We start from the raw sequence: 27,850 nt of genomic DNA, 5'->3' as shown, positions 1-27,850 counted from the left end.
CAGGTCATTGACCAGGACCTGGTCAAATATGGAAATTTGGTAAATGGATCTGCCTCCAAGACAGTAAAGCTCAGGCCCACGGGATATGTACAAGTGAGGTGTGGTCATCTCCAGTGTGTGCTCTGCAAGTGGAAACAGGAGAATTACCACTTAGCTTGCGGCGAAAGCAACTACAAGCAAATTATTGGATAAATCTGATGGGTTAGGGGGCTGATCACCCGGTTAAAGCAGTGATTCAGCCAAGCTGGGAGAGAGAAGGGGATAACTTACCAAGATTTGGGTGGTCAGGAGAGGAAGTCGCAAAGGAACTGTTGGTGCATGACAAAGTGCTCTGTATGGGAGTTTTGTGGTCTCCTGTTTCTTTGTGGCAGCTGGAAGTGCCCAGGGTTGACCTTGCACTGCTGGGACATAGGGCAGAGAGTAATAATGGCATCATGGTTAATGCATTTTATAAGCATTTAATAGATAAATATCAAGATCTTGTTTTACTTTTTACTGACAGGTGGAAGAATGCTGAAACTGGGGCTACTGGAGCACCTTTTGTAGTTCAGGGCTGGAATATTGAGTTATAGAGAACATCAGATTTCTTGAATGTGCATTATGATACAACTGACACTGAAGTGCAATAATATAATACCAGCACAGAGTGAAGGTGCTGATAACTGAAACTGAAGTTTGGCATCACTGTTGTAAAGGCAGTATGGGTAGTTGTGATTTGAGAAACCACATGATTGAAAGCGAAAAGGTTAACATGCACTATGGTTAAGAGCGTCATTGCTAATTTAGTGACATATCTTTACAATGAGTAAGCAGCAGACAATCGAAGCAATGAGACTTGACATCAGAACAAACAGCATTTTCTCTTTCTCTGAGTTTCAGGGGGCTCTAAAGCGGCTAGGATAGCCTCATCAAATACGTTCTTCAGTCCCCGCTACAGAAAGGGGGGAAGAAAAAGAGAAAAACAACCACACGACACAGAGTTAGGACAGTTTAGCCAAATGCTGTTGTGTGTGTATGTATGTATATATATATATATATATATATAAAGGATTTCATGTATTAGGAATCATTGTTAGGACCCTGTCACACCTTCATGATTTAGCCAGCGTATGAAAAATGCACCGAATATGCCTGATAAGTCAAATAAGTTACTTAGCTGTCACACCTTGATTTAACCAGCGTATGCTGACAGCCCCGTTTCTACCGAGTGGTTCAGGTCAGTACTGCACGGTATGGTCCGGGTCATAATGGTTAAGTCTGGCTTGGTTTACGTTTCCACCTCCGGCAGAACACTTTTGTCTGTCAGGAGCACGCAAATATTGACAAGCACGTCATCGAGCATAGTTATACGAGTACAAGAGAACAGATTTCTTGAATGTGTACAGTTGTATGTAAAGGTTTGGGCACCCCTGATGATTTCCATGATTTTTCTTTATAAATCATTGGTTGTTTGGATCAACAATTTCAGTTAAATATATCATATAGCAGATAGACACTGATATTTGAGAAGTGAAATGAAGTTTATAGGATTTACAGAAAGTGCAATAATTCTTTAAACAAAATTAGGCAGATGCATAAATTTGGGCACCCCAACAGAAAAAATACAACAGTATTTAGTAGAGCCTCCTTTTGCAGAAATAACAGCCTCTAACGCTTCCTATAACTTCCAATGAGAGTCTGGATTCTGGTTGAAGGTATTTTGGACCATTCTTTTTTACAAAACATCTCAGGTTTGTTGGTTTCTGAGCATGGACAGCCCGCTTAAAATCACACCACAGATTTTCAGTAATATTCAGGTCTGGGGACTGAGATGGCCATTCCAGAACATTATACGAGGTCTATTAGAAAAGTATCCGACCTTATTATTTTTTCAAAAACCATATGGATTTGAATCACGTGTGATTGCATCAGACAAGCTTGAACCCTTGTGCGCATGCGTGAGTTTTTCCACGCCTGTCGGGTGCGTCATTCGCCTGTGAGCAGGCTTTGAGTGAGGAGTGGTCCAGCCCCTCGTCGGATTTTCATTGTCAGGAAATGGCGGAATGATTTGGGCTTTTTTTCCATCAGAATTTTTTCAGACACTGTTAGAGACTGGCAGCTGGAAACCATTAGAAAAATTTATCTGGCTTTCGGTGAAAATGTTACGGGCTTGGTAGAGAATAAGGAGTGTTACTGTCGCTTTAAGGATGGCCCCCAGCAGTTGTGGGGCGTGCCGCGCTCCGAAGCCACCATCGACAGGCTGAACAACCATTTCATTTCTAAACGGATTGTTGTCCGTGACCATCGTGTGCCATTTCTGTGGTTATCACAAGTTGTCCGTGACCATCGTGTGCCATTTCTGTGGTTATCACAAGAGCTGGACATCAACCATTTTCCGGCCGATTTCACTTTTAACAAGAGATTTTGTCATGGAAAGCCGAGCGGAGGCTTCGCGCGTCACAATGGATTCGCTACTGGAGCGAGACAAAACCACCTCCGTTTTGGTCTCACAGGATGTCTTTGAGATGGCGTTCAGACAGCTGTCTGTGGTTTTTCCATCGAGTGATTATCCGACAAATTGTGGATGTGCCTGGACATGCCAGAACATGTCCCGTGAGGCTTCATCACGGCGTTGCTGTGCGCCATGCGGCACCGCCGTGACACGCGAAGCCTCCGCTCCTCTTTCCATGACAAAAACTCCTGTAACAGTGGAATGTGCCGTTCATTTCCAAACTGGACGCTGTGTTTTATCTGGGACGTCGTCTGACTAGCACAGGAATTGTGAAAAGACGTGGACATCAGCACTTTTTCGGCACATTGAGACAGACGTGCGGAGGAATTCCGCGCGTCACGGCGGTGCCGCATGGCGCACAGCAACGCCGTGATGAAGTCTCACGGGACATGTTCTGGCATGTCCAGGCACATCCACAATTTTTCGGATAATCACTCGATGGAAAAACCACCGACAGCTGTCTGAACGGCATCTCAAAGCTGTCCTGTGAGACCAAAACGGAGGTGGTTTTGTCTCGCTCCAGTAGCGAATCCATCGTGACGCGCAAAGCCTCCGCTCGGCTTTCCATGACAAAATCTTTTGTTAAAAGTGAAATCTGCCGGAAAATGGTTGATGTCCAGCTCTTGTGATAACCAGAGAAATGGCACACGATGGTCACGGATCCAGACAGCCATCCGTTTAGAAATGAAATGGTCGTTCAGCCTGTCGATGGCGGCTTCGGAGCGCGGCGCGCCCCACAGCCGCTGGGGGCCATCCTTAAAGCGACAGTAACACTCCTTATTCTCTACCAAGCCCGTAACATTTTCACCGAAAGCCAGATAAATTTTTCTAATGGTTTCCAGCTGCCAGTCTCTAACAGTTTCTGAAAAAATTCTGATGGAAAAAAAGCCAAAATCATTCCGCCATTTCCTGACAATGAAAATCGGATGAGGGGCTGGACCACTCCTCACTCAAAGCCTGCTCACAGACGAATGACACAGCCAACAGGCATGGAAAAACTCACGCATGCGCACGAGGGTATAAGCTTGTCTGATGCAATCACATGTGATTCAAATCCATATGGTTTTTGAAAAAAATAACAAGGTCGGATACTTTTCTAATAGACCTCGTACTTGTTCTTCAGCATGAATGCCTTAGTAGATTTTGAGCAGTGTTTAGGGTCGTTGTCTTGTTGAAAGCTCCAGCCCCGGCGCAACTTCAACTTTGTCACTGATTCATGAACATTGTTCTCAAGAATCTGCTGATATTGACTGGAATCCATGTGACCCTCAACTTTAACAAGATTCCCAGTGCCTGCACTGGCCACACAGCCACACAGCATGATGGAACCACCTCCAAATTTTACTGTAGGCAGCAAGTGTTTTTCTTGGAATGCTGTGTTCTTTTTCAGCCATGCATACCGCCCCTTGTTATGTCCAAATAACTCAGTTTTAGTTTCATCAGTCTGCAGCACCTTATTCCAAAATGAAGCTGGCTTGTCCAAATGTGCTTTTGCATACCTCAAGCGACTGTGGTGTGTATGCAAGAAAAGGCTTCTCTGCATTACAGCATCTCTTTGTGTAAAGTGCGCTGTATAGTTGAACGATGCACAGAGACACTATCTGCAGCAAGATCATGTTGTAGGTCTTTGGAGCAGGTCTGTGGGTTGACTGACTGTTCTCACCATCCTTCGCTTCAGTTTAGGAGATTTTTCTTGGCCTGCCACTTCGGGCCTTAACTGGTGCTGTGCCTGCGGTCTTCCATTTCCTCACTATGTTCCTCGCAGTGGAAACTGACAGCTGAAATCTCTGAGATAACTTTTTGTATTCTTCCCTTAAACCATGATGTTGAACAAACTTTGTTTTCAGGTCATTTTAGAGTTGTTTAGATGATTCTGTGTTGCCACTCATTAGAAGAGTTCCAAAGAGGAGAAACATTTGCAAATGGCCTCCTTAAATACCCTTTCTTATGATTGGATTCACCTGTGTAAGGAGGTCACAGGTCAATGAGCTTATCAAACCAATTTTGTGTTCCAATAATTAGTGCTAAATGTATTCAAATCAATACAATGACAAGGGTGCCCAAATTCATGCACCTGCCCAAATTTGTTTAAATTATTATTGCACACTTTCTGTAAATGCTAGAAACTTCATTTCACTTCTCAAATATCAGTGTGTTCGTCTGCTATATGATATATTTAACTGAAATTTCTGATCCAGACAACCAATGATTTATAAAGGAAAATCATGAAAATTATCAGGGGTGCCCAAATCTTTGCGTACAACTGTATATAGTGGAGCTGTTGGCTATTTTAATGACAGTCCAGTGGGCACCACAGATTTATCATCATAAAGTGTTGGTGTGCAGTGACTCTTTATCAGCTATCAGTAGTATTGGAACAGGATCATCCAGGAGTCAGCAAGACCTTGTTCTCTCTGTGTATGGCATTCCTTTGGTGATTAAGGATATGGCAAGGAAAGGAGTGGAGGTCAATAGCTAATAGAGTGACAGATTCAGGGATAGTTGTGAGAATTAGGCATACATTTTTGAATAGTACTGTCCTCCTCTTAGGGAAACACCAGGATGGCCTTTGTTTGGAATGTCACCAGCCAGAGACCGTGGAGCATGTACTCATGTGTTGTGAGAAATATTCCAGGGCAAGAGTGTTAAAGATTTTGTATATATGTTATCACTGTTAAACATTTGTACATTTGTCTTCTTTCTCATGAGAACGGTGTTGTGCTGTTTTGCACCTGTCTTAACGCAATCCTGAGAATTCAATTTTGTTTTAGCACTCTGGGGTCAATCTGAGCTGGGAATGAAGGGCTGGATGTACTTATTATTATAATATAACTTTGTTTTCGCAGCCTCTAACGACTGGGAGTAAGAGAACGTTTTGACTGTTGTGATGTGGTGCTTAGTGTGAAGGAGTGTGAAGGACAGGACACTTCAGGCAGATGCAGAACAGCTGATAACTGCAACAGACGAACGAGATGTGCTGACCTGTGTAAAAGAAAGTGTTCTTCCTTACAGCTGCACTTATTGACGTATGCGTTTATGTTACGGGAAGAAACTTGTCTTGCGTCATCACCCCCACCCTTAGGACAAGTTTTTTGTTTATGTGATGAGGGCGTCTCTTAATAAAAAGAGCGGAAAAGCAGGCCAGACTTTAGTGTAGCCTTGGTGTACAGCCTGACTGCACTCCGCGCGTAAAATTTGACTTTCTGTCTCACTGGTGTTTCTTGACTCTGTTTGTCTTGTTAAAGGTTTTAAAAATGTTTGGAGGAGAAAATACCCAACAAAGAGTTTCTTTTTGTCAGAATTTAGAAGGATAGGCCTGGATAGAGTTTCTGTGGGCAGTATTTTGGACGTGGAGTCAAGTGGGAGGGGGGCATCGTGGTTTTTTAAGCATCTGAAACTCTGAACTCGAGAGGATTTAGTGCAACTGTAAGGGACTGATGCAGCAGGTGGCAGCAATGCACCAAAAAGGATGCCGGCTGCCGGTATACGCCAAAGAAGAAGAAGAAGAAGACGACGACGAAGAAGAAATATAAGTAGTTTAGCGGCGAGAGATGCCACAAAAAAGAAAACAACCAAAATACGAGTGGAGGTCGGTAGCAGTTAATTTGTTTATTTTTCTTTTTTGGAAGAGAAAGTCTAAATACGATAAAGCTACATTTAGTAACAAGGAAAAGATTTTAAAAACTGATTGGACTGAAGCTAAATCACGTGGATGTCCGCTGACATTTACTTCCGTGTGTTTTTTTGTGTGTGTTTTTAAAGAAAATAACACGCAAAGCTAATGTGCCGAGTTGTAACGCACAAATTCGTAGTCGAACGACCAACAAATTATTTTATGTTTTGTGTTTGGTCGTATTTAGTTGTAACTGGGTCGTTGTGTTCTCCCATTAGGCAAGAAGAAAACAGTTATGGGTTCTTCTCAAAGCTCTGACTCCACGGAGTTGTCGAGTCCCACCTCAGCGGCTGCCACTTCCTCAGATGTAGTAAGTCTTTAGTTTCAACTTTACCGATGCCGATCTGATCATGCACGAAGACGTTTTATTTTGTTTTGTTTTAATTATGGCGAGCTGAGTGCCGATCAGAAGGTTTTGAGCATAATAGAATAATAATAATAAAAAATTCCAATTTTTGCATTTAGAAAAGATGAGATAACCTGGTAGGTTCAATTGAAAAATTGAAAAATTCAATTGAAAAATTGAACCTGCCATGACTTGAAACCAATTCACTAATATACTATTACAGTTAGCTGTGAAGTGAATGGATCTGTGTATTGTATTTTATTTTAATTTATTATTTTTGTATTTATTTATTTTTTGGTTCTTTACATATATTTTTATGTTTCTCCTGTTTTTGTCAATTGTTGGGGTTTGGTGTATAAAAAAATGAACGGCACAGAATATAGTATAGTGCTGGAATGTTTTGTGAATAATGTACTGTTGAAAATGATGAATAAAATTGGGAAGAAAAAAAATTCCAGACTCGAGTACATAGGTATGTATGTAACATCTGTCACCAGGGGGTTCTCATCCTGGACCTCTATTTTAAGCTGGTGAGAAGAATAGCATATATGATGGGATTTACAGACTTGTTTATACGCTGCATGAACCCATGTACCAAAATCCTGATCACAGCCTGGCAACACTAGGTCAAAGACTGTGCAGGGTGCACTTGTACTCTCAAATTTGGAGAATCGAATGAATAATTTAAAAATGTTATGAAAGGACACATACAGTTTGTTTATTTATGGTTTCTTGTAGTTCCACCAAAGTTCAGCTGTGTACATAGAACAGTATGAACAAAGCAAGGTTATAGTCCAAATTATTAACCAATATCAGGTGAATCATGCGTTTTGTGGCATGTTTGTATCTGTAAATGGCGGTACAGTCCACACATCATGCAATTCCTGGGAATCTGAAATGTTCGGGGAGATTATCAACCTGTTTGGAATGTCCTACCAAGAGCATACCTACTGAATATTTTCAAACATTGTTACAGTTTGAAAGTGCCCCCTGGTGGCAGGTGGTATCACCTACAGACACCCCCATATATACTGTACTGTTACAAAATAATGGCTATAGTTCATTTTAAGGTGCACATTTTACTCTCAGGCTGTATATTATGTGCTTGCAAATATTGTTTTGGCATGTGACATAGGTGTAACTGTCATTGGGTAACATACAACAAGAAGAAATTATGAGATTGTGATCATCACAGAAATAAGCATATGCTTGGCAAATAAGGAATTGTCAGGATCCTTCAGGTTTGCATTCCAGTCACTTATCAATACCACGGCAGTAGAGTCAAATTCCTCAATTAATGCACTCAACACACCGAAATCCTCCAAGTACTTAAGATCATTTTTCCTGCACCAGTGAGGTAAATATAAATTAATTATATATATATAGCCAAAGAATGGCAACGCTCCCTGGGGGTGACCATACAAAACCTCATCCCTGAAGTCAGTCGAAGAAGCTCTGACGCCATGGAAAAGTCTAAGTTATTTAGATTATGCAAGGCCTGCTTACTCACCATGTTTACTGGATACAGATAATGTCAATGCTGTCCAACACATACACCAGATCTTGTCAAAGATCAAGGTCTCTTGAAACCTTGCCCAACCGATTTGGATTTTTGCAGGGCTAATACAATACCGATATTGGGGTGTAAAATCATTTACAATACCAATGTTAGGGAGTAAAACATTTCCGATACTGATAATATGAAAGTGTTAATTTTGCACTAATGTTTACCAAGGATGAGAGAAAAAAAATGGCAGATTTATGCAGAAATGCAGCTGTGTGAAGGGGTTGCTTGAACATAAGGGGCGATTGCCAAATAGGAAAAGGGGGGATTATTTTTTTTTCTGTCTGAACTGTCTCTGTTACAGTGGTTATCAGTGTTCCAGACAGTTTGATCTGCCTTCTGAATGCCATTGTCCAGTCAGGTCTCACCCATTTTGGCGCAATTTCAGTCAAGTTGAAAATCGCTCCACTACATCTCATCTAGTTTCTCATGTAAAATCAATATTTACACAAAACAGAGCTTTCAGTGTAATCTTTATGGGTTCCGGATGTGCACAGCACATTCCGTGTGAAAAGCGTGGGCTGTGGCGTCCATCAGTGCTGCATTCAAAACCCCTGAGAGGTTCGGAGCCTCGGACTCTGAGCTTAATAAGTCAATTTACCGACGATACAGGTGGGGGTTTTTTCAGTCTGCTGGACATTATCTGTCAGTGAGTGCTTTACCATCATTCAGACCATTTGGTATTATTATTATTTTTTTTTTTTCTGAAATTTTTTATTTAGTTTTTTAGGCAATAGAGAATATTACATTGCTTTTTAGTTAGAAATCTGTTCAGTTTCCCCTGTAGTCTGGGGGGGGGGGTCTACCGGCCTATCACAAAGAAAGTTAAAGAGAATGATACAGAAATTTAAAGAAAAAAAATACACAATAATAACTCAAATTAAAACACTAACACAAGATAGCATCATGATCATCCTTGAGATGTTTCTGCAGCTTAATTAGAGCCCACCTTGGGTAAATTCAATTGATTGGACATGATTTGGAAATGCCAACACCTGTCTACATACAACCCCAATTCCAATGAAGTTGGGACGTTGTGAAAAATGTAAATTAAAAACAGAATACAATGATTTGCAAATCCTCTTCAACCTATATTCAGTTGAATACACCACAAAGACAAGATAGTTAATGTTCAAACTGATAAACTTTATTGTTGTGCAAATATTTGCTCATTTTGAAATGGATGCCTGCAACATGTTTCAAAAAAGCTGGGACAGTGGTATGTTTACCACTGTGGTACATCACCTTTCCTTCTAACAACACTCAATAAGCATTTGGGAACTGAGGACACTAATTGCTGAAGCTTTGTAGGTTGAATTCTTTTCCATTCTTGCTTGATGTACAACTTCAGTTGTTCAACAGTTCGGGGTCTCTGTTGCCATATGTTGCGCTTCATAATGCGTCACCCATTTTCAGTGGGCGACAGGTCTGGACCGCAGGCAGGCCAGTCTAGTACCCGCACTCTTTTACTATGAAGCCACGCTGTTTTAACACGTGCAGAATGTGGCTTGGCATTGTCTTGCTGAAATAAGCAGGGACGTCACTGAAAAAGATGTTGCTTGGATGGCAGCATGTGTTGCTCCAAAACCTGGATGTTCCTTTCAGCATTGATGGTACCATCACAGATGTGTAAGTTGCCCATGCCATGGGCACTAACACACCCCCATACCATCACAGATGCTGGCTTTTGAACTTTGCGCTGGTAACAATCTGGATGGTCTTTTTCTTCTTTTGTCCGGAAGACATGACGTCCATGATTTCCAAAAACAATTTGAAATGTGGACTCATCTGACACAGCACACTTTTCCACTTGGCGTCTGTCTGTCCATTTCAAATGAGCTCAGGCCCAGAGAAGGCGGTGACATTTCTGGATGTTGTTGATGTATGGCGTTTGCTTTGCATGGTAGAGTTTTAACTTGCACTTGTAGATGTCATGACGAACTCTGTTAACTGGCAATGGTTTTCTGAAGTGTTCCTGAGCCCACACGGGAAGATCCTTTACACAATGATGTCATGTTTAAATGCAGTGCCACCTGAGGGATTGAAGGACACGGACATTCAATGTTGGTTTTCGGCCTTGCCGCTTACGTGTAGAAAGTTTTCCAGATTCTGTGAAACTTCTGATTTATATTATGGACTGTAGGTGATGGAATCCCTAAATTCTTTACAGTTGAATGTTGAGAAACATTGTTCTTAAACTGTTGGACTATTTGTCCACGCAGTTGTTCACAAAGCGGTGATCCTCACCCCATCTTTGCTTGTGAATGGCTGAGCCTTTTGGGGATGCTTCTTTTACAGTGAGTAAAATAAGTATTTGAATACCCTGTGGTTTTGCAAGTTCTCCCACTTAGAAATCATGGAGGGGTCTGAAATTTTCATCTTAGGTGCATGTCCACTGAGAGACATAATCTAAAAACAAAAAATCCCAATGTATGATTTTTTTTATTTTTTATATAATTTATTTGTATGTTACTGCTGCAAATAAGTATTTGAACTACCAACCAGCGAGAATTCTGGCTCTCACAGACCTGTTAATTTTTCTTTAAGAAGCCCTCTTATTCTGCACTCTTTACCTGTATTAATTGCACCTGTTTGAACTTGTTACCTGTATAAATGACACCTGTTCACACAATCAATCACACTCCAACCTGTTTACCATAGCCAAGACCAAAGAGCTGTCAAAGGACACCAGGGACAAAACTGTAGACCTGCACAAGGCTGGGATGGACTACAGGACAACAGGCAAGCAGCTTGGTAGAAGACAACTGTCTTGATTATTTATTAGAAAGTGGAAGAAACACAAGATGACTGTCAATCTCCCTCAGTCAGGGATTCCATGCAAGCTCTCACTTTGTGGGGTAAGGATGATTCTGAGAAAGCTCAGAACTACACAGGAGGACCTGCTCAATGACCTGAAGAGAGCTGGGACCACAGTCACAAAGATTACATTAGTAACACATGATGCTGTCATGGTTTAAAATCCTGCAGGGCAGCAAGGTCCCCCTGCTCAAGCCAGCACATGTCCAGGCCTGTTTGAAGTTCATCACTGACCATCTGGATGATCCAGAGGAGGCATGGGAGAAGGTCATGTGGTCAGATGAGACCAGAATAGAGCTTTTTGGAATCAACTCCACTTACCATGTTTAGAGGATGAGAACAACCCCAAGAAACCATCCCAACCATGAAGCATGGGGGTGGAAACATCATACTCTGGGGGTGCTCCTCTGCAAAGGGTACAGGACAACTGCACCGTATTAAAGGGAAGATGGATGGGGTCATGTATTGCGAGATTTTGGCAAACAACCTCCTTCCCTCAGTAAGACCATTGAAGATGGGTCATGGCTGGGTCTTCCAGCACGACAATGACCCCAAACACACAGCCAGGGCAACTAAGGAGGGGCTCCGTAAGAAGCATTTCAAGGTCCTGGAGTGGCCTGGCCAGTCTCCAGACCTGAACTCAATAGAAAATCTTTGGAGGAAGCTGAAACTCAAAACCTGAAAGATCTAGAGAAGATCTGTATGGAGGAGTGGACCAAAATCCCTGCTGCAGTGTGTGCAAACCTGGTGAAAAACTACAGGAAACGTTTGACCTCCGTAATCGCAAACAAAGGCTACAGTACCGAATATTTACATTGATTTTCACAGGTGTTCAAATACTTACTTGCAGCAGTAACATACAAATAAATTATTAAAAACTCATACATTGTGATTTCCGGATTTTTTTTAAATTTTTTTTTTTTTTTTATAATTATGTCTCATAGTGGACATGCACCTAAGTTGAAAATTTCAGACCCCTCCATGATTTCTAAGTGGGACAACTTGCAAAATTGCAGGGTGTTCAAATACTTATTTTCTTCCCTGTATACCTAATAGTGACACTCACCTGTTTCCAATTAGGTGTTGTATGAGCATTCATCAACTTTCCCAGTCTTTTGTTGCCCCGTCCAAAATTTTTTGAAATGTGTTGCAGGCATTCATTTCAAAATGAGCAAATATTTGCACAAAAACAAAAAAGTTTATCAGTTTGAACATTAAATATCTTGTCTTTGTGGTGTATTCAATTGATTTCTTAGTTTTTTACTTTTAATAAATTAGAAAAAAAAAACTTTTTTTCATGTCATTCTGGTTGGTGTGTTCTGGGTGTTGTGAGTAGAATTTTGAGGGGACAAAATTAATTTTCTCAATTTTGGAATAAGGCTGTAACATAACAAAATGTGAAACAAGTGCAGCACTGTGAATACATTCCAGACGCACTGTATATTAATGTTTAAAATGTAGTTGATGGGAGGTTTAAATGCTAAAGCTTTAAACCACTTAAGAGAAAGTCATTTGCAGTGTTGCTCATCAGCTGAAACATTGGCTGAGAGCCTCATTCAAAAAAGATGGAAAGACTTGTCTCCTTTGTGGTTAATAATTGGGGAATGGGCTGCATTTATATGAATGCTCAAAGCACTTTACAATGATGCCTGACATTCACTGTACCTGACAGGCTATTAATGTTGGATATTCATTGTGATATTAAAACTGATTGTTGAAGTTGGTATTTGAGGTATGTGGAGAACCAATGATTGCTGGAAAACCTTTTACACTGGTCTGCAGCTGAAATGCTTCTGAAATGGAGTCAAACTTTACTAATTTTGGGCCAAGGGGAATGAAAATGTTGTTTGAAATTGTTGACTGGCTGTAGTTTTAAGAAATGCTACTACTGTGCTACTAAGGATTAATATATAACCCTTTTGATGATTTTTAAAGTGTTACAAAAAGGGAACAGGTGAAATATTATATAAACAGAGAATATAAAAAGATCTATGTTTATGGTTTTGTTCATGAAAACTACCGTTAACACAATATAATTATGTAGAGGCAGAATGTAAAACCTTATATATCTTAGAAATGGTAGCCAATTAGCCATTGTTATTGTCATATTTGAATTCAACACGCCAAAATCCATAATAAATAGCACATTTTATTTCTGAAGCAGACAACTTCTAAATATTTTTATACCAGTGTTATTAGCCAAAAATTAATTTTGTCCTTTTTTCCCTTCTTGTTAGTTTGTCAACCTTCCTCTGGAGATCTTGGAGGAGACCTTCTTGAATCTTCCAGCCCAGCAGGTGGTTAATGTTTGCTGTCTGGTGTGCAAACAATGGAAATTTGTGGCCGATAGTGATTCTTTGTGGAAAGAGAGATGTAGAAGAGAAGGCTATTACCGTGACGGTTCTTCTAAAATTCCCGAAGACTGGAGACTGTTTTATTTCTTGTGCAAAAATAGAAGAAACCTCCTCCAGAATCCAAAAGGAGACCGTAAGAAATCTCTAGACTACAGTAGTTGCACCCAAACAATGGTGCTGTTCTTAATGTCATTTTCTTTCTGATCTGCAAATTAACATTAAAAATTTCTTTCTCAACCAATTCATTCTTATAGAAAAATTAAGTGGCTGGCACATTTTGGAGAACGGTGGTGACAAATGGAAAGTAGAGGAACCTATGGTGCCACATCCAGATGAGACGGTCCAGAAAAACTTTGTGACCTCTTATATGTAAGTACTCAACAGCATCAGTGCAGAAAATACAAATCAGGCATATAATACAGTTGTGCAGTTCCACAAATGTTTTTGTTGTGTGCAGGATGTGTAAAAAGTGCCAGTTGATTGACTTGGAGAAAGAGGGTTACAACTCGTCATTTATGGATGTCTTCCAGCCAGCCATCAAAATATCTGATTGGTAAGAAAACTGAAGAGTAACTTTGTCCACCCAGCTCTTATTCAGTCTGATCCACGTCACCTAATGCAGTATCTCTGACCCAGCCAGGATGTAGTCTGCATGATTCCCTGGAGTTTACAAATTCCAGCTCTTAATTACTTTACTTCACCCACTGCCACCTGGATGTCCCTGTGAGACTTTGCTGGCTTAACCACCCCCTAGTGTACGTCTAGCTTTTAACCAGGTCTCTGCCTCTGTAATGTGTACCTGGAGCTAGAAACCTTTCAGTAGGTGCCGATATGGTCCACACCAGCCACAAGGCAATTGTACTGGTCAACTGTCTGTGGTGCTGGTGAGTATTGGACTTTTACAGTTGGCTCTGTGGCAAATATGAACCTCAGCACTTCCATCTCCTTCCTTCTTGAAGTCTTGTATGTTGGATGTCAACAGAAATGAGGTTTGAATCTTTCTGTACCACTGATAATTTCACCCTTTTGATGAGACAGAAACTGCAGGCTTCTGACCATGTTGCTGTCAGGGTTTTTTCTTGGCCTGCTTCTGAGGGCATTGTGAAACACTTGGTATTTGCAGTGCACTAATAATTGTGCCCACCTCTTATTCACTTGCACTGACAACCCAACTCTGGCCTACACGTTACATTTGTCCAGGAATTTGTAGGTTGCAAGAAAACAGGACCTGGGAGAAATTATATTTCAGACTAAATGTTTATTGGAAGGAAACCCCCATCTTTCCCCTAGTCAAGTAACGTATGTGTCACCATTTTAAAAGGAAAGGAGCTGTTGCTTTCCATGCTCCATTTTCAAAGACTGGAAGCAGTGTCAGTGCTGAACTGTTCATCTTCCCAACAGAACTTTTGTAGGCATATACCAGCAACCTGATATACTAACAGTGCAGATTGAGGATTGCATCTTTCAAATGGAAGAAAAAAACAAAACAAAACAAAAAAACACATATTGTCCATTTAATATGTTTGCCTGAATGTGCAGTTTGGGGTGTGTCGACCCGACTATGCAAAGTACTGGACAGTGCACATGCAAATAGTTACATTTCGCACATAAAATGTGACTTACAAGCCCAAAAGAATTTCAGGTGCTAAAGATTGTCTGTCTGTATTTTGCATATTTGAAAGCAGGGTGCTGCTACCTGTTGTGGGATTGCAGACCAACAATCAGGCCATTAGGTTTTGGTGCAAAGTGTCTTAGTAATCATTGTGCTGGTGCATTTCCCTGTGCAGCAGAATTTGGATTTTTTGTCGATTGCTAATAATTTCAACCAACTGCGTCTGTTTCTGTGTCGAGGTATGCACCACGCTGGGATTGCGGCTGTGAATATGAGATCTGTGTGGAGTTGCTGAATGCGAGAAAGCGGATAATCCAGAAATTTGCTCCTGAGAGGATTTATTTTGAACAGTGGAACAACCAACAGTGGAATCAGGTATCCTCTGTTCAATTCCTGGTCAGTCAGGAAAATCAGTAAGGTCTCTTCAGCATAGTCCTTTTGTGAGGATGTGGTTGAATATGATGGGTTATTTAGTCAAATCCCAAAACATTAGGAAGGATTATAGTCAGTGTGTCTTCAATCTTAAACAAATTAAATCTACCTCTTAGAATAAAACTAAAGACCCTGAAAACAAGAATGTGTTGTCAGTTTGTCCTACCACATAAAAAGGTGTCAGTCCCCCAGCCAAATCTGAATGAATGAAAATGTCAACAAATACAATAAGTTTCAAAATGATCACAAATCAGTGCGACAGGCAGTTATTGCTTCATGGGCGCCTCCGAGACGTGGACAGCTTGTGGCTTCGTCACGTTACTGTGCAGTGGTTAATTTTTTTTTTTTTTTTTGTTAAAGGCTGGGAAAGGGGGCAGGGTTTCAGTGCAGAAGGTTCCAGGTTCAAATCCCACCCCTGCCACATTTGTCCATGTAACGTGGAGTTGCGTCAGGAAGGGCATCCGGCGTAAAACCTGTGCCAATTCAACATGCAGATCCACCTTGGATTTACTGTGGCGACCCCGAGTGCAAACAAGGGAACAGCCGAAGGGACTTACTTTGTTAAAGGCTGGGAAACCCGACACTGTCACTGCGAGCTTTTCCTCCATGCTTGGCTGCTTTACGGAACCAAAGTTAGATTGATTTATTTCAAATGTGTGCCACCACTTAGCTTGCAAAAAACCATCTCTGAGGGTATTATCTGGTTAGAAAAACAGGATTTGTAGATGTAAAAATGTTTATTCCGTACTGTTTACAAAATGAAAGAGGAGGAAAAAAAAAACAGATTTATACAGAACTTGAAATTGTCATCTTAATAAAAATTGTGGGTCTTGCCATCAAATGATTTTGTTGATAGACTGAACATTAAGTCAGTTTTCAGTAAATTCATACTAATTGTAATTTATCACGGAAGCCAAGAGTTTTTTACCCAACAAATGGCCCCAGTCTATTCTTCCCCTCAGATACTTTAACATTTAAGAATTTTATGCCATTCAAGGCTGTATGTTACAATGAAGAAATGCTCAGGCTTATTGAGGATCCTGACATAGTTGTTTGTTTTTTCAGTTGACCCACATATTCCAAAACTATGGACCTGGAGTGCGATATATCCTCTTTACACACGGAGGAAAGGACACGCAGTTCTGGGCAGGATGGTATGGAATTCGTGTTACCAACAGCTCTGTGGAGATATGTCCTGAAAAGTGACACACATACCATCTAATACCTGCTGCCATCCTCTGCCTAATATTGCACCTTTTGAAAGCCTTATTTTTGTACTGTTCATGTGGAGTTTTTGCACATAAAGAATGATAAATACTCCGTGTACATAATGTAAATGAACCTTGAATGTGTTGTATATATGTAACCATTAGACATCGTGAAGTTAGTGTCGAGATTGCTACTGTATATGTGGCATACTAAAATTACACAGTTCAACTCATTCAAAATGCTGTTCATATAATTTCAGTGAAAATCTTATCACTTAAAATGAGGTATTTAACAGGGGATTGCATACACTCCATATTGGATTTTGGTCAAGCAGGGGATTGTGGGAAATGTGTGCGTGCTGCAGATACACTCAGAAAGTAAACAGCCTCAGAATGCTGGGGATTACTTGTGTCCCTGGATGCTTCGTAACAGAGTTGGATATAGGGAAGCTAGTTTGCGCACTCCTTATACCGCTAATGTAATGCTACCGTGCCTACGTGAGGGCACAGCCACCATTACCAAAGAAGGCAAAAATTACCCAGATGTGCAATACAGCCTCCATGTGAGTGAATGCGGAAGTACAGATGGCACTCAATGCAACAGGTTTCTGTGTAGGCTCTCAGTTGTCCAGGTGGTTTCCATAGTAGAGATGCTTGAATCTTCGACTGGACTGGGTTGCTTGACGTGAGGACGTTTCATTTCAAATCACAGAAGCTTCCTCAGCTAAAATTCTTGCTCTGGTAGTTTGACTTCTGTCTTGACTCTTGTACAAGAAAACGGGTCAACATCCATCAAATCAGCAAAACCAAGAGTTTGGAATCTGCTTATGAATGGCAGCAATATTGCAGTGAGCCTGTTAGACTAACTGGTGCTCATCATACCTCCTTCTCACCGTATGAAGATGTGCATGAAAGAAAATAATTCCAGTTCAACAATGTCAAAGGGAGAAAATTGAGATTTTTGTTCTATTGATGCATCATGTAATAATTCTGTAAGCACAACTTCTCTGCAACCGCTTCATGGATTTCAAGGAAGCCACTAAATGGGAGCACACCACTTGATGTGGAAAACATTTTTTGGTCAGACATCAAGGGAAGAAAATTATTTTTTTTTTTTTAATGGATCAGATTTGACAAATACACAAAGTGGTTCACAATTTTTTTTTCAAGTGTTAAATTACAAATTATATACTACCACCAATCTATAATACAAGTAACTGGTATGGCAGAGCAGGGGGAATCATTTGGGGAGCTTGAGCTCCTCTTTGTTTTGCTCTGTAATGTGATGGTGAAACCATGTAAATTTTTTTTTTTCCTTCGTGTAATGTTCTGTGGCATACACGTTCTTACGCCATACATATGTTATGTGTACATACAGAGCCATCAAGTCAACATAAGGGTAAGTTATAATACTGGTTTATTGTGACATGTTATCACAAGCATGATACAGTACAACTGAATAAAAACCTAAGACACAAAGGTAATGTTCTCATTTGAAAATTACTTTAGTCACCCTCTCTCATTTGCATTATTGCTAGCATTGGTTTCATAGGAGTTGCACTCACAGTATTTACAGATTGACTTCAAAGTACATTAAGTATTGACATGATCAAAATGTGTTGCTCTCTCACTTGTTGCAGGGAAACAGCAGGTTTACTCGGTTTAGAAAGTCGTGTACTCCACAAGGTTTGTACACAAACATCCAAAAGGAGCTGAACTGAAGCAACTTTTGACAATTGGTATTTGGGATGTTACAGAACTTAATTCATGCCAACTACAAATTGGCATGAATACAGAGATGATTATGTTTAATCTCGTCACAATTACTTAAATGTAGCAGTAACACGATACTTCACATTATGCTCAAATACTGTAGGTTTTCCAACTTTTTGAATTAGCCTTCCTAAAATCTTGTGTAAATAGCCATTATCTCTATAAAAATGAAGATATGCTTGATCAAGAGCTGAATATTCTGTTAAGGAATATTGTTGGTAAACTTCAAATGCTCAGTCTTCCAGATTACTTCATTAATTACTTGTTATATTAACCATCTTGCAGAACCTTCTTTATCAATTTGTGTGCCTCTTTTTCAGTGACACGAAAACATCATGATGTCTGAGAATCGAAACAGAATTCCATCAATGGCCACAATGTTTTTAAATTATTGCGGGTTCACAGCAGAAACACTTGAATGACAGTGCTATAAAAAAAAAAAATGTTGGAATGTGTTTTGCAGCAAACCTCTCCAGCACCATTAAGCTAGGTTTATCGTTGAAGGTGAAGGCAACACTTAAAACAGTACGCATTTACGTCTTTTCTTAGGTTCAGGAGGCTCCAGGGCAGCCAGTATTGCCTCATCAAACACATTCTTTAATCCTTTCTGTGGAAACAAAATGTGGATATTCAAGAGGGTGCCATGTAACCAATACAACAAACATTCAAGGATTTATTAATTTACTCGCCAACAACAAAATTGTGCAGAAATTCAGCAGGGCAATCAAAACATTTCTTTTAATCAAATAACATACAGGGCTTTCTTTGAAATAAAGACCAAAAAAAAAAAGTTGAAACTGACAAAAGTTTGTTAGTCTGACTGAAGATGGCATTATGATACAACTGACACTGAAGTGCAATAATATAATAGCAGCACAGAGTGAAGGTGCTGATAACTGAAACTGAAGTTTGGCATCACTGTTGTAAAGGCAGTATGGGTAGTGCTTTGAGAAATAAGAAAAGCACATGATTGAAAGCGAAAAGGTCAACATGCACAATGGTTAAAAGAGCGTCATTGCTAATTTAGTGACATATCTTTACAATGAGTAAGCAGCAGACAATCAAGGCAATGAGACACGACATCAGAACAAACAGCATTTTCTCTTTCTCTGAGTTTCAGGGGGCTCTAAAGCGGCTAGGATAGCCTCATCAAATACGTTCTTCAGTCCCCGCTACAGAAAGAGGGGGAAGAAAAAGAGAAAAACAACCACACGACACAGAGTTAGGACAGTTTAGCCAAATGCTGTTAGCAAAAAACAAGGCACTGAGGAAACAGCCATGCTTGCCGCTGTAGTATCAAGCATTGCTGCTGCCAGGCGTTACCTGCGTCAGGGCCGAGCACTCCACGTATTTAACTGCCTTAAGGTCGCGGGCCAGCTTTTCTGCCGTCTCAAAGGTGATTGGCTTCTGTTTGTTCTTGGCTAGCTTCTCCACTGTGGAGGAGTCATCTCGCAGGTCAATCTGGGTGCCGACCAAAAGGAACGGGGTCTTGGGACAGTGGTGAGTTATTTCAGGAACCCACTGGAGGAAAAGCCACACCACATCAGCCACAGGCCGATGCTTGAGCAACACTCTTAAACCAAACCATTCTCAACTTTTTTTTTTGAAGAATATCAATCATAAAAGGGCTCAGACCTAAAAAGTATTTTCCAATTGTCAAACTGCATGAACACAATCAACTACAAACTTTATCACGATTCTGTGGCTAATTCTAGGCTCGTGTGTGAAGAGCAGCTTTCGTCTACACACTGGATGTTTCTACAGATAGCATGACAGAGCTGCTGTCTCTGTAAGTAGTTCTTGTTGGACAACCAACCTACCCCATCTAGTCCGTCTTGTGTGTCAGAGTGTAAATGCTTAGCTGGCTGAAGTGGGAAAGGATTTCATGATTCAGGTCAGTACTGCACGGTATGGTCCGGGTCAGAATGGTTAAGTCTGGCTTGGTTTACGTTTCCACCTCCGGCAGAACACTTTTGTCTGTCAGGAGCACGCAAATATTGACAAGCACGTCATCGAGCATGTGTACGCTTTTGTGCAGCCCCTCTCCTCCACACGGACAGATATTTTTACATTTAACATTTTAATTTAATTTTATTTTTTGTCTTGGTGGCTGATGGGATTTATTTTCATTGTGTGCAGAATGCTGAAGAATCAAATGATGCCTGTGGTAAAGGCTGACATGAATGAACGAGGCGCTGTATTTTCAGATGTCATTTTCCAAAATCAGGAGGTTTTATGTGGCTTTAATATTTAACACACTGAACTGTTCACAAGAGGACTGCAGCTTTCAGTTGTTGAGCCAATCAATGGACATATTTCTAACACAAGAAATGTGTCAATCGCATAACTTACCTACAACTTATGGTCCACGTATGAGATATATGCTGGCATGCATCGAAAATATTGTGCATGCCCAAAATCTTGACATGCTCACTGTATATAAATAAGCGTGCTTCAATGTGCTCTTAACTTATGCAAAACGTACCCATAACGTAGACATACACCTGCGTTTTTAATTCTGTACGCTGACTAAATCGTCAAGGTGCGACGGGTGTTAAATTTGACATCCATCAGGTTATAAACATGTGGAAGTTGCTCATTTGCCTTCCAGTAGAGTGCTGGAATGAAGTGTTGAACACTGACTAAATGTTTAATTTTTACGTGAGCAAACTACCTACACTGTTCTGTTTTTATCTCTGAGCTCTAATCTAAGCAAACCAATTTACCTTATTTTCTCCTCTGCCATTACAGGGTGTTTGTTAAGGCTGGGTATTGATTCAAATTTCAAGAATCGATTCTGATTCTTAAGATTCAGAACTGATTGTTTCAATTCAATATTGATTTGGGTTAGTGTTATTAAAATCATTTTTTGAGCTGTTACCTGATTGTCTAGTTATGCAACATAATACTACTTTATAAAATTTGGCCCATAAAATGCAGGCAATAGTGTTTCAGAGAGTTATAAATTAAAACATTTTCTGGGGGAGAATGGCCCCGGACTCCACAACAAAACTCACACCTACACCGCTCACTGTGGTGTATGTTGCAAGAGGAACTTTTCCCATAGCCGCGCAGCGAGTGCTGGAGGAAAGTTCTCCTGAGTCCTGCAGCAGAACTTTTCTCCTGCAGTAGGACAACACGGCTATGGGAAAAGTTCTCCCACAGTCCACACCAGAGAACCTGAGTGTGCTGTCCCACGGGAAAGGCACGTTATGAGAAATGGGGGAAAAAAACCCTACTGTGTGAATTAAACACCGAATGATTCTATTTTCTTGCCCGCAACAACAGACAAGTGTCCCGGTAGTCATGATTGGCATATTTAAATGGCTTTGACAGAGATTGATGAATAAATTGTGGACACGCTGCTTCTAAATCACAACCAGTGCATCCACAATCAATGTAGAAAAATGATCATTTTCCATTACACACCCTGGGAAACAGCGTAACAGCCCAACTGCAGCGTAATCTTTTCACACACGCTGTTACAACGCTGGCGAGAAGTACACACACACTTTTTTTTTTTTTTTTTTTTTTAATCGATCTTAGAGGTATGACTCAATCTTTGGGAATTAAAAAGAAGATCAACAAACTAGTACTAGTGTTTGTCAGTTCTCTTTAAGTCAGGCACTTCATATAGTCCTGCTCAGGACTCTTGAAACCCCTGATTTTTCAGTACAGAATTTAAACTATGTTCCAAATTAAACGGCAAGAACTAATTTATTTTCTCTGAAATGTTATGATTAATAATCAGGACAATCTTATTGTATACTTTTCTTATTTACATCCTGACAACGCGACTGATTTTCTTTGAGACACTTCTCTGACAATATGAGACTGACTTGTGATCACATAACAAGCTATATATATATATATATAAATAAATTGGGAATCAGTGCATTGGACAACCACAGCAACTCACCTTTTCTTTAACATTCTCAAATGAGGAAGGTGAAACAACTGAGAAGCAGACTAAGAAGACATCTGTCTGTGGGTAGCTTAGTGGTCGTAACCTGTCATAATCCTCCTGACCTATAAAAGAGATCACACAAAAATAATTACTTGCCACAGAACAGACCAATAGCTATATCTGGTTTCAAAAAAGTTACCTGCTGTGTCAAATAATCCAAGGGTGTATGGTTCACCCCCAATCATAACAGTTACTGCATAGTTGTCAAACACCTGTGGATGAAAAAAATGCATATACAAAATGAAATAAAATTTATGACCAATCACACAGCTTATGGGCAATAAACATAGCTAGCTGTAGGTCTGTGGCAATACTGTCCTGACCTATTGCATGGTCAACAGGCATGATCTCAATTTATGACCTCAATATGACACCAGTGGGTCTCCATCCGGTCATGAAAGACCACCTACACATTTTTCATCTCTCCCTGTTCTGCCACCAGCTGATTAGCTCATTCAGGTGTCAGTATTTGCTTGGTTGCACACCTGTGAATGAGCTAATCAGCTGGTGTCAGAACAGAGAGAGATGGAAAATGTGTAGGTTAGGTGGTCCTTGAGGACCAGTTTGAGAACCACAGGTTTACAGCAATGTTCATTTACGTATGAATGATGCCAACATGCTGCCAGGATAAAAAGCATGGTTTTCGCTAGCACAGTGCAATTAGAGTTTGTCCCTTTAAGTCCTTGAATTAATAGACATATGGATGGATATCTTTCTGGCTAGCTGGCCTGATGCTGACGTCTGCTCTGTTAGCATTTCACTGCAGGCTGTTCAGCATGAGCACCACACAAGAGCGACAGTATAACAGGTGATGTGAAGATGATGCTCATAGGTGTTTTTCCCTGCCATCTACATAATTCCAACCAGGACATTTTGGAGAACAAGTACAAATTAAAGTTAATTTCATCAGACCAGACAAAATACATTTGTTACCAACCATTTTTTTCATGACAAAAACAAGATGATGAAGACAATACGTCAGTGTTTTAATATGCTGACGAAGACTAATCAACATATTGTTTACTGAAATTTTTTCTAAGGCAATACATCAGCATCACCAAACACCTCCATCAGCTCTTCTCAGGCAATCTCAAAGACTGATAAGTGAATGTCTCGAAAAACACTCATCCACAAAACCTAATTCCTAAAACCATCAACTTTTGTAATTATCTTAGTCATGTGTCTACTGCTGGTGGCAGTAATCTAACATGCATGCAGGAGGACTGATCATGTGGCAATACAAATGCCAGCAGGTCAATACAAATGTGGATCTGTATGCGTTTAGGTTAATATTTTGGAAGAAAAAGTAAGTTGTCATAATGCAGACCTAGAAAATCTAGTATTGCATTTAAGGAAGCATTTGGGAGCTTTTTAATACATTCTTTAAAAATAAATGTGTCAATGACACGGACCATATTGAAATGTGAAACACTGAGGGGAGGCGATGATCTAATGGCTAAGCATTGGGCTTGAGACCAGAGGATCCATGGTTCAAATCCCAGCCTGACCGGAGGAAAAAAAAAAAAATTCACTAAGAGCCCTTGGGCAAGGTCCTTAATCCCCTAGTTGCTCCCGGTGTGTAGTGACTATCTTGTATGGCAGCACCCTCACATCGGGGTGAATGTGAGGCATTATTGTTAAGCACTTTGAGCGTCTGATGCAGATGGAAACGCGCTATATAAATGCAGTCCATTTACAGAGTTAACACAGTATAGTCACCATCCAATAAGGCAAAATCCTACTACAACCCCTGGCAAAAATTATGGAATCACCGGCCTCGGAGCATGTTCATTCAGTTGTTTAATTTTGTAGAAAAAAAAAAAAAAAAAAATCAGATCACAGACATGACACAAAACTAAAGTCATTTCAAATGGCAACTTTCTGGCTTTAAGAAACACTATAAGAAATCAGGAAAAAAAAAATTGTGGCAGTCAGTAACGGTTACTTTTTTAGACCAAGCAGAGGGAAAAAAAATATGGAATCACTCAATTCTGAGGAAAAAATTATGGAATCACCCTGTAAATTTTCATCCCCAAAACTAACACCTGCATCAAATCAGATCTGCTCGTTAGTCTGCATCTAAAAAGGAGTGATCACACCTTGGAGAGCTGTTGCACCAAGTGGACTGACATGAATCATGGCTCCAACACGAGAGATGTCAATTGAAACAAACTCTTAAAAGAGGGTAAATCATCATGCAATGTTGCAAAAGATGTTGGTTGTTCACAGTCAGCTGTGTCTAAACTCTGGACCAAATACAAACATGGGAAGGTTGTTAAAGGCAAACATACTGGTAGACCAAGGAAGACATCAAAGCGTCAAGACAGAAAACTTAAAGCAATATGTCTCAAAAATCGAAAATGCACAACAAAACAAATGAGGAACGAATGGGAGAAAACTGGAGTCAACGTCTGTGACCGAACTGTAAGAAACCGCCTAAAGGAAATGGAATTTGAAACCGCCTAAAGGAAATGGGATTTACATACAGAAAAGCTAAACGAAAGTCATTAACATCTAAACAGAAAAAAAACAAGGTTACAATGGGCTAAGGAAAAGCAATCGTGGACTGTGGATGACTGGATGAAAGTCATATTCAGTGATGAATCTCGAATCTGCATTGGGCAAGGTGATGATGCTGGAACTTTTGTTTGGTGCCATTCCAATGAGATTTATAAAGATGACTGCCTGAAGAGAACATGTAAATTTCCACAGTCATTGATGATATGGGGCTGCATGTCAGGTAAAGGCACTGGGGAGATGGCTGTCATTACATCATCAATAAATGCACAAGTTTACGTTGATATTTTGGACACTTTTCTTATCCCATCAACTGAAAGGATGTTTGGGGATGATGAAATCATTTTTCAAGATGATAATGCATCTTGCCATAGAGCAAAAACTATGAAAACATTCCTTGCAAAAAGACACATAGGGTCAATGTCATGGCCTGCAAATAGTCCGGATCTTAATCCAATTGAAAATCTTTGGTGGAAGTTGAAGAAAATGGTCCATGACAAGGCTCCAACCTGCAAAGCTGATCTTGCAACAGCAATCAGAGAAAGTTGGAGCCAGATTGATGAAGAGTACTGTTTGTCACTCATTAAGTCCATGCCTCAGAGACTGCAAGCTGTTATAAAAGCCAGAGGTGGTGCAACAAAATACTGGTGATGTGTTGGAGCGTTCTTTTGTTTTTCATGATTCTATCATTTTTTTTCCTCAGAATTGAGTGATTCCATATTTTTTCCCCTCTGCTTGGTCTAAAAAAAGTAACCGTTACTGACTGCCACAATTTTTTTTCCTGATTTCTTAAAGTGTTTCTTAAAGCCGGAAAGTTGCCATTTGAAATGACTTTAGTTTTGTGTCATGTCTGTGATCTGCTTTTTTTCTACAAAATCAAACAACTGAATGAACATCCCCCGAGGCCGGTGATTCCATAATTTTTGCCAGGGGTTGTAGTTTACGTTATACACCACCAACCTCTAATGAACACATACCTTTTGCCCATAGATGATAAGTGTAACTTTTTTTAATTGATGAAATTCAGAACAAACTGCAGGAAAGTCATTTCAGTTTATAAAAGACTGAAAACTGTGAAAGCAGCAAGAAAAGCTCTACTGACAAAAGACTCAGATGACCAGTGATTATACTTGAACCTCCCCAGTGCCATCACGGTTACAGTTAAGATAACAGTTGGTAGAAGGAAATGCATTTTGTGACGTACAACCAGTGGGCTGAACCGAAAGTCACAGGAGGCGAAAAAACAAAACAAAAAACATTGGAGTGTGTAGGAGGCCTGAAAGAAAAGGGCAATGGTGGCTACTACTTCGCTGTCTTGCGTTACTATGCCATATGTACTGATCTGTAACACAAAACTGTTAAAAGGGGGAATAAATACAAGTATAAAAATGATTGTGTATATAATTAGAGCAGTAAAAGCATCAGTCCGTGTGACCACCACTCGGATTTCTGAAAAAAAAAAAATAATAATAATTGCGCATTTCAATGTTATAATTACAAATAAAAGTGTTTATTATTTTATTAGACAAGTTTAAGTATAGTGTAGGAATGACAATCCAGTACTTCTTTCCATGTGGATCAGCAGCAGCACCTGGTGGGAATAACCACACAGTTACTCAGCGCTGGTGGGGAGTCAATGTAGCATTCACGCTACATAGTAGCCACCACGGTGCTTCTTTTTTTTGTTTTTCAGCTCTCCTGCACATTCTGGCGATCAGTCCACTCACAATCAGCTACTGGCACTAGCTAGTGAAACTGTATGATCAGTCAAGACAAAAGTATTAAAATAAAAAAACAATTTAAAAAAAAATCCATTGCCATTTGAAAAGTGATTAATTTCTTAAACACAAACACGTGTTCTCAACATGTTTTTGTAAAAACATACTTACTGTTGGCACATATTCCGAGGGAAATTTGTTGGTGGTGTATGAAATCAATAAGCAGGTTTTTCCCACTGCTCCATCACCGACGACGACGCATTTGATAGTCTGCATCTCTCTGCTCACTCGGTCTGCTGGTTCATACAGATTATCATTTCAAGAATATTTGTCAAATAATAAATAGATAACACACACACACATATATATATATACACAAATAAATAAATATAGGGTAACACAAAAAGGTAGAACACCTCCACCCCCCCTACACACACTATGGGTTTTTTCCATTATGGCTTTTGCAGATAAATATATTATTACATTTAGATTTGAGGAATTATCATTACACTGTACACTCAATTCAACTAATAAATATACCTGAAGAAGGTAATCTGACGGGGGTTCCGTTTTCAGAACCATTAACGTTATACTGCATCCCCCCAAAAAAGCTTCCTGCAAGCTCGTCAGTGTTCACTTAAAAACTGTAAAATCTATACGATAGTACCTTAGAAAACGTTGTCTTTACTTAGCGCAAAAAGAGACAAATAACGACGTCATGTATATCGTTCAAAATGACATCATACGATTAAAACAGGCGGCTGTCAAGCAGCTAACACAACCAATCCCAGACAATACTAGCTAGTTAGCTAATTTAGCAACCTACTGGCTGACATTATCTCCAAAAACAATCACATATACCTCAAATTCAGCTACAGAGAAAACGTAATAACAATGTCAAATACGCAGAAGCAAATTATGAAAAAACGTATGTGTCCGAAATTGTTTTAAACAAACGTACCAACGTCCCTCCGCACTAGCTATGCCGGGCGTTGGCAGCGGCAGAAACTTCTTCCGCTTCTTCTTCTTTGTTATTTTGTGACAGCTTTCATCCACAGTGATGCACTACTGCCACCGTCTGTCAGTACAGGTCCAGTATATTTTCCTTGTTTTTGAGTGAAATATTAAAATATTCAGCAAAACTTGATGGCTTCTGGATCTGGATGTCCCTGATTTATGTAATTTAATGACACAGAGGCACTCACTGTGTTATCTTATTTAAGATGTACTACACTCATTGCAATCACTTATCATCTTTCTTATTTTCTTAATTAAACCTTTATAAACAGTCTATGGATTAAACGGACATTGTATATATGTCCAGGGTACACAGACAGACCCTGTACTTAGTGTAGCCTTAAAATAGGCAAGTGGCTGG

General features: G+C 40.0%; 2 protein-coding genes across 4 annotated transcripts; one reads left to right on the top strand and one right to left on the bottom strand.

The window, feature by feature from the left end:
* Positions 1-5,986: 5,986 nt before the first annotated feature.
* LOC117512739 (F-box only protein 6-like) lies at positions 5,987-18,701 on the top strand. Of its 2 annotated transcripts, none has more exons than XM_034172928.1 (7): positions 5,987-6,080; positions 6,383-6,471; positions 13,129-13,378; positions 13,500-13,614; positions 13,703-13,798; positions 15,097-15,232; positions 16,355-18,701. In XM_034172928.1, exons 2-7 carry the CDS (start codon positions 6,400-6,402, stop codon positions 16,493-16,495), a joined length of 810 nt encoding a protein of 269 aa, XP_034028819.1. In that variant the 5' UTR covers positions 5,987-6,080; positions 6,383-6,399; the 3' UTR covers positions 16,496-18,701. The 2 variants fall into 2 exon arrangements, with proteins under 2 accessions (XP_034028819.1, XP_034028818.1); XM_034172927.1 differs by having other exon boundaries at positions 6,383-6,474.
* Positions 17,898-27,577, bottom strand: LOC117512741 (cell division control protein 42 homolog). 2 transcript variants are annotated; one of them, XM_034172931.1, is made up of 6 exons: positions 27,434-27,577; positions 26,644-26,765; positions 22,377-22,449; positions 22,190-22,299; positions 19,594-19,791; positions 17,898-18,877 (listed from the first exon to the last, which is right to left on the bottom strand). In XM_034172931.1, exons 2-6 carry the CDS (start codon positions 26,746-26,748, stop codon positions 18,788-18,790), a joined length of 576 nt encoding a protein of 191 aa, XP_034028822.1. In that variant the 5' UTR covers positions 26,749-26,765; positions 27,434-27,577; the 3' UTR covers positions 17,898-18,787. The 2 variants fall into 2 exon arrangements, with proteins under 2 accessions (XP_034028822.1, XP_034028821.1); XM_034172930.1 differs by lacking the exon at positions 17,898-18,877 and adding an exon at positions 18,982-19,442.
* Positions 27,578-27,850: the final 273 nt, after the last annotated feature.

This window comes from Thalassophryne amazonica, chromosome 6, assembly GCF_902500255.1.
Source record: "Thalassophryne amazonica chromosome 6, fThaAma1.1, whole genome shotgun sequence".
Taxonomy (NCBI): domain Eukaryota; kingdom Metazoa; phylum Chordata; class Actinopteri; order Batrachoidiformes; family Batrachoididae; genus Thalassophryne; species Thalassophryne amazonica.
Note: the sequence above shows the minus strand (reverse complement) of the source record. Positions and strands in the feature narration are given on the sequence as shown.

Coding starts and splice junctions, on each gene's coding strand:
- LOC117512739 (XM_034172927.1), top strand. CDS start 6,400: ATGGGTTCTTCTCAAAGCTCTGACTCCACGGAGTTGTCGAGTCCCACC. Junction 13,799..15,096: donor GCCATCAAAATATCTGATTG/GTAAGAAAACTG, acceptor TTCTGTGTCGAG/GTATGCACCACGCTGGGATT. Junction 15,233..16,354: donor ACAACCAACAGTGGAATCAG/GTATCCTCTGTT, acceptor TTGTTTTTTCAG/TTGACCCACATATTCCAAAA.
- LOC117512741 (XM_034172931.1), bottom strand. CDS start 26,748: ATGCAGACTATCAAATGCGTCGTCGTCGGTGATGGAGCAGTGGGAAAA. Junction 19,792..22,189: donor TTGAGAATGTTAAAGAAAAG/GTGAGTTGCTGT, acceptor CTTTTCCTCCAG/TGGGTTCCTGAAATAACTCA. Junction 18,878..19,593: donor AGTGCTCGGCCCTGACGCAG/GTAACGCCTGGC, acceptor TTGTTTCCACAG/AAAGGATTAAAGAATGTGTT.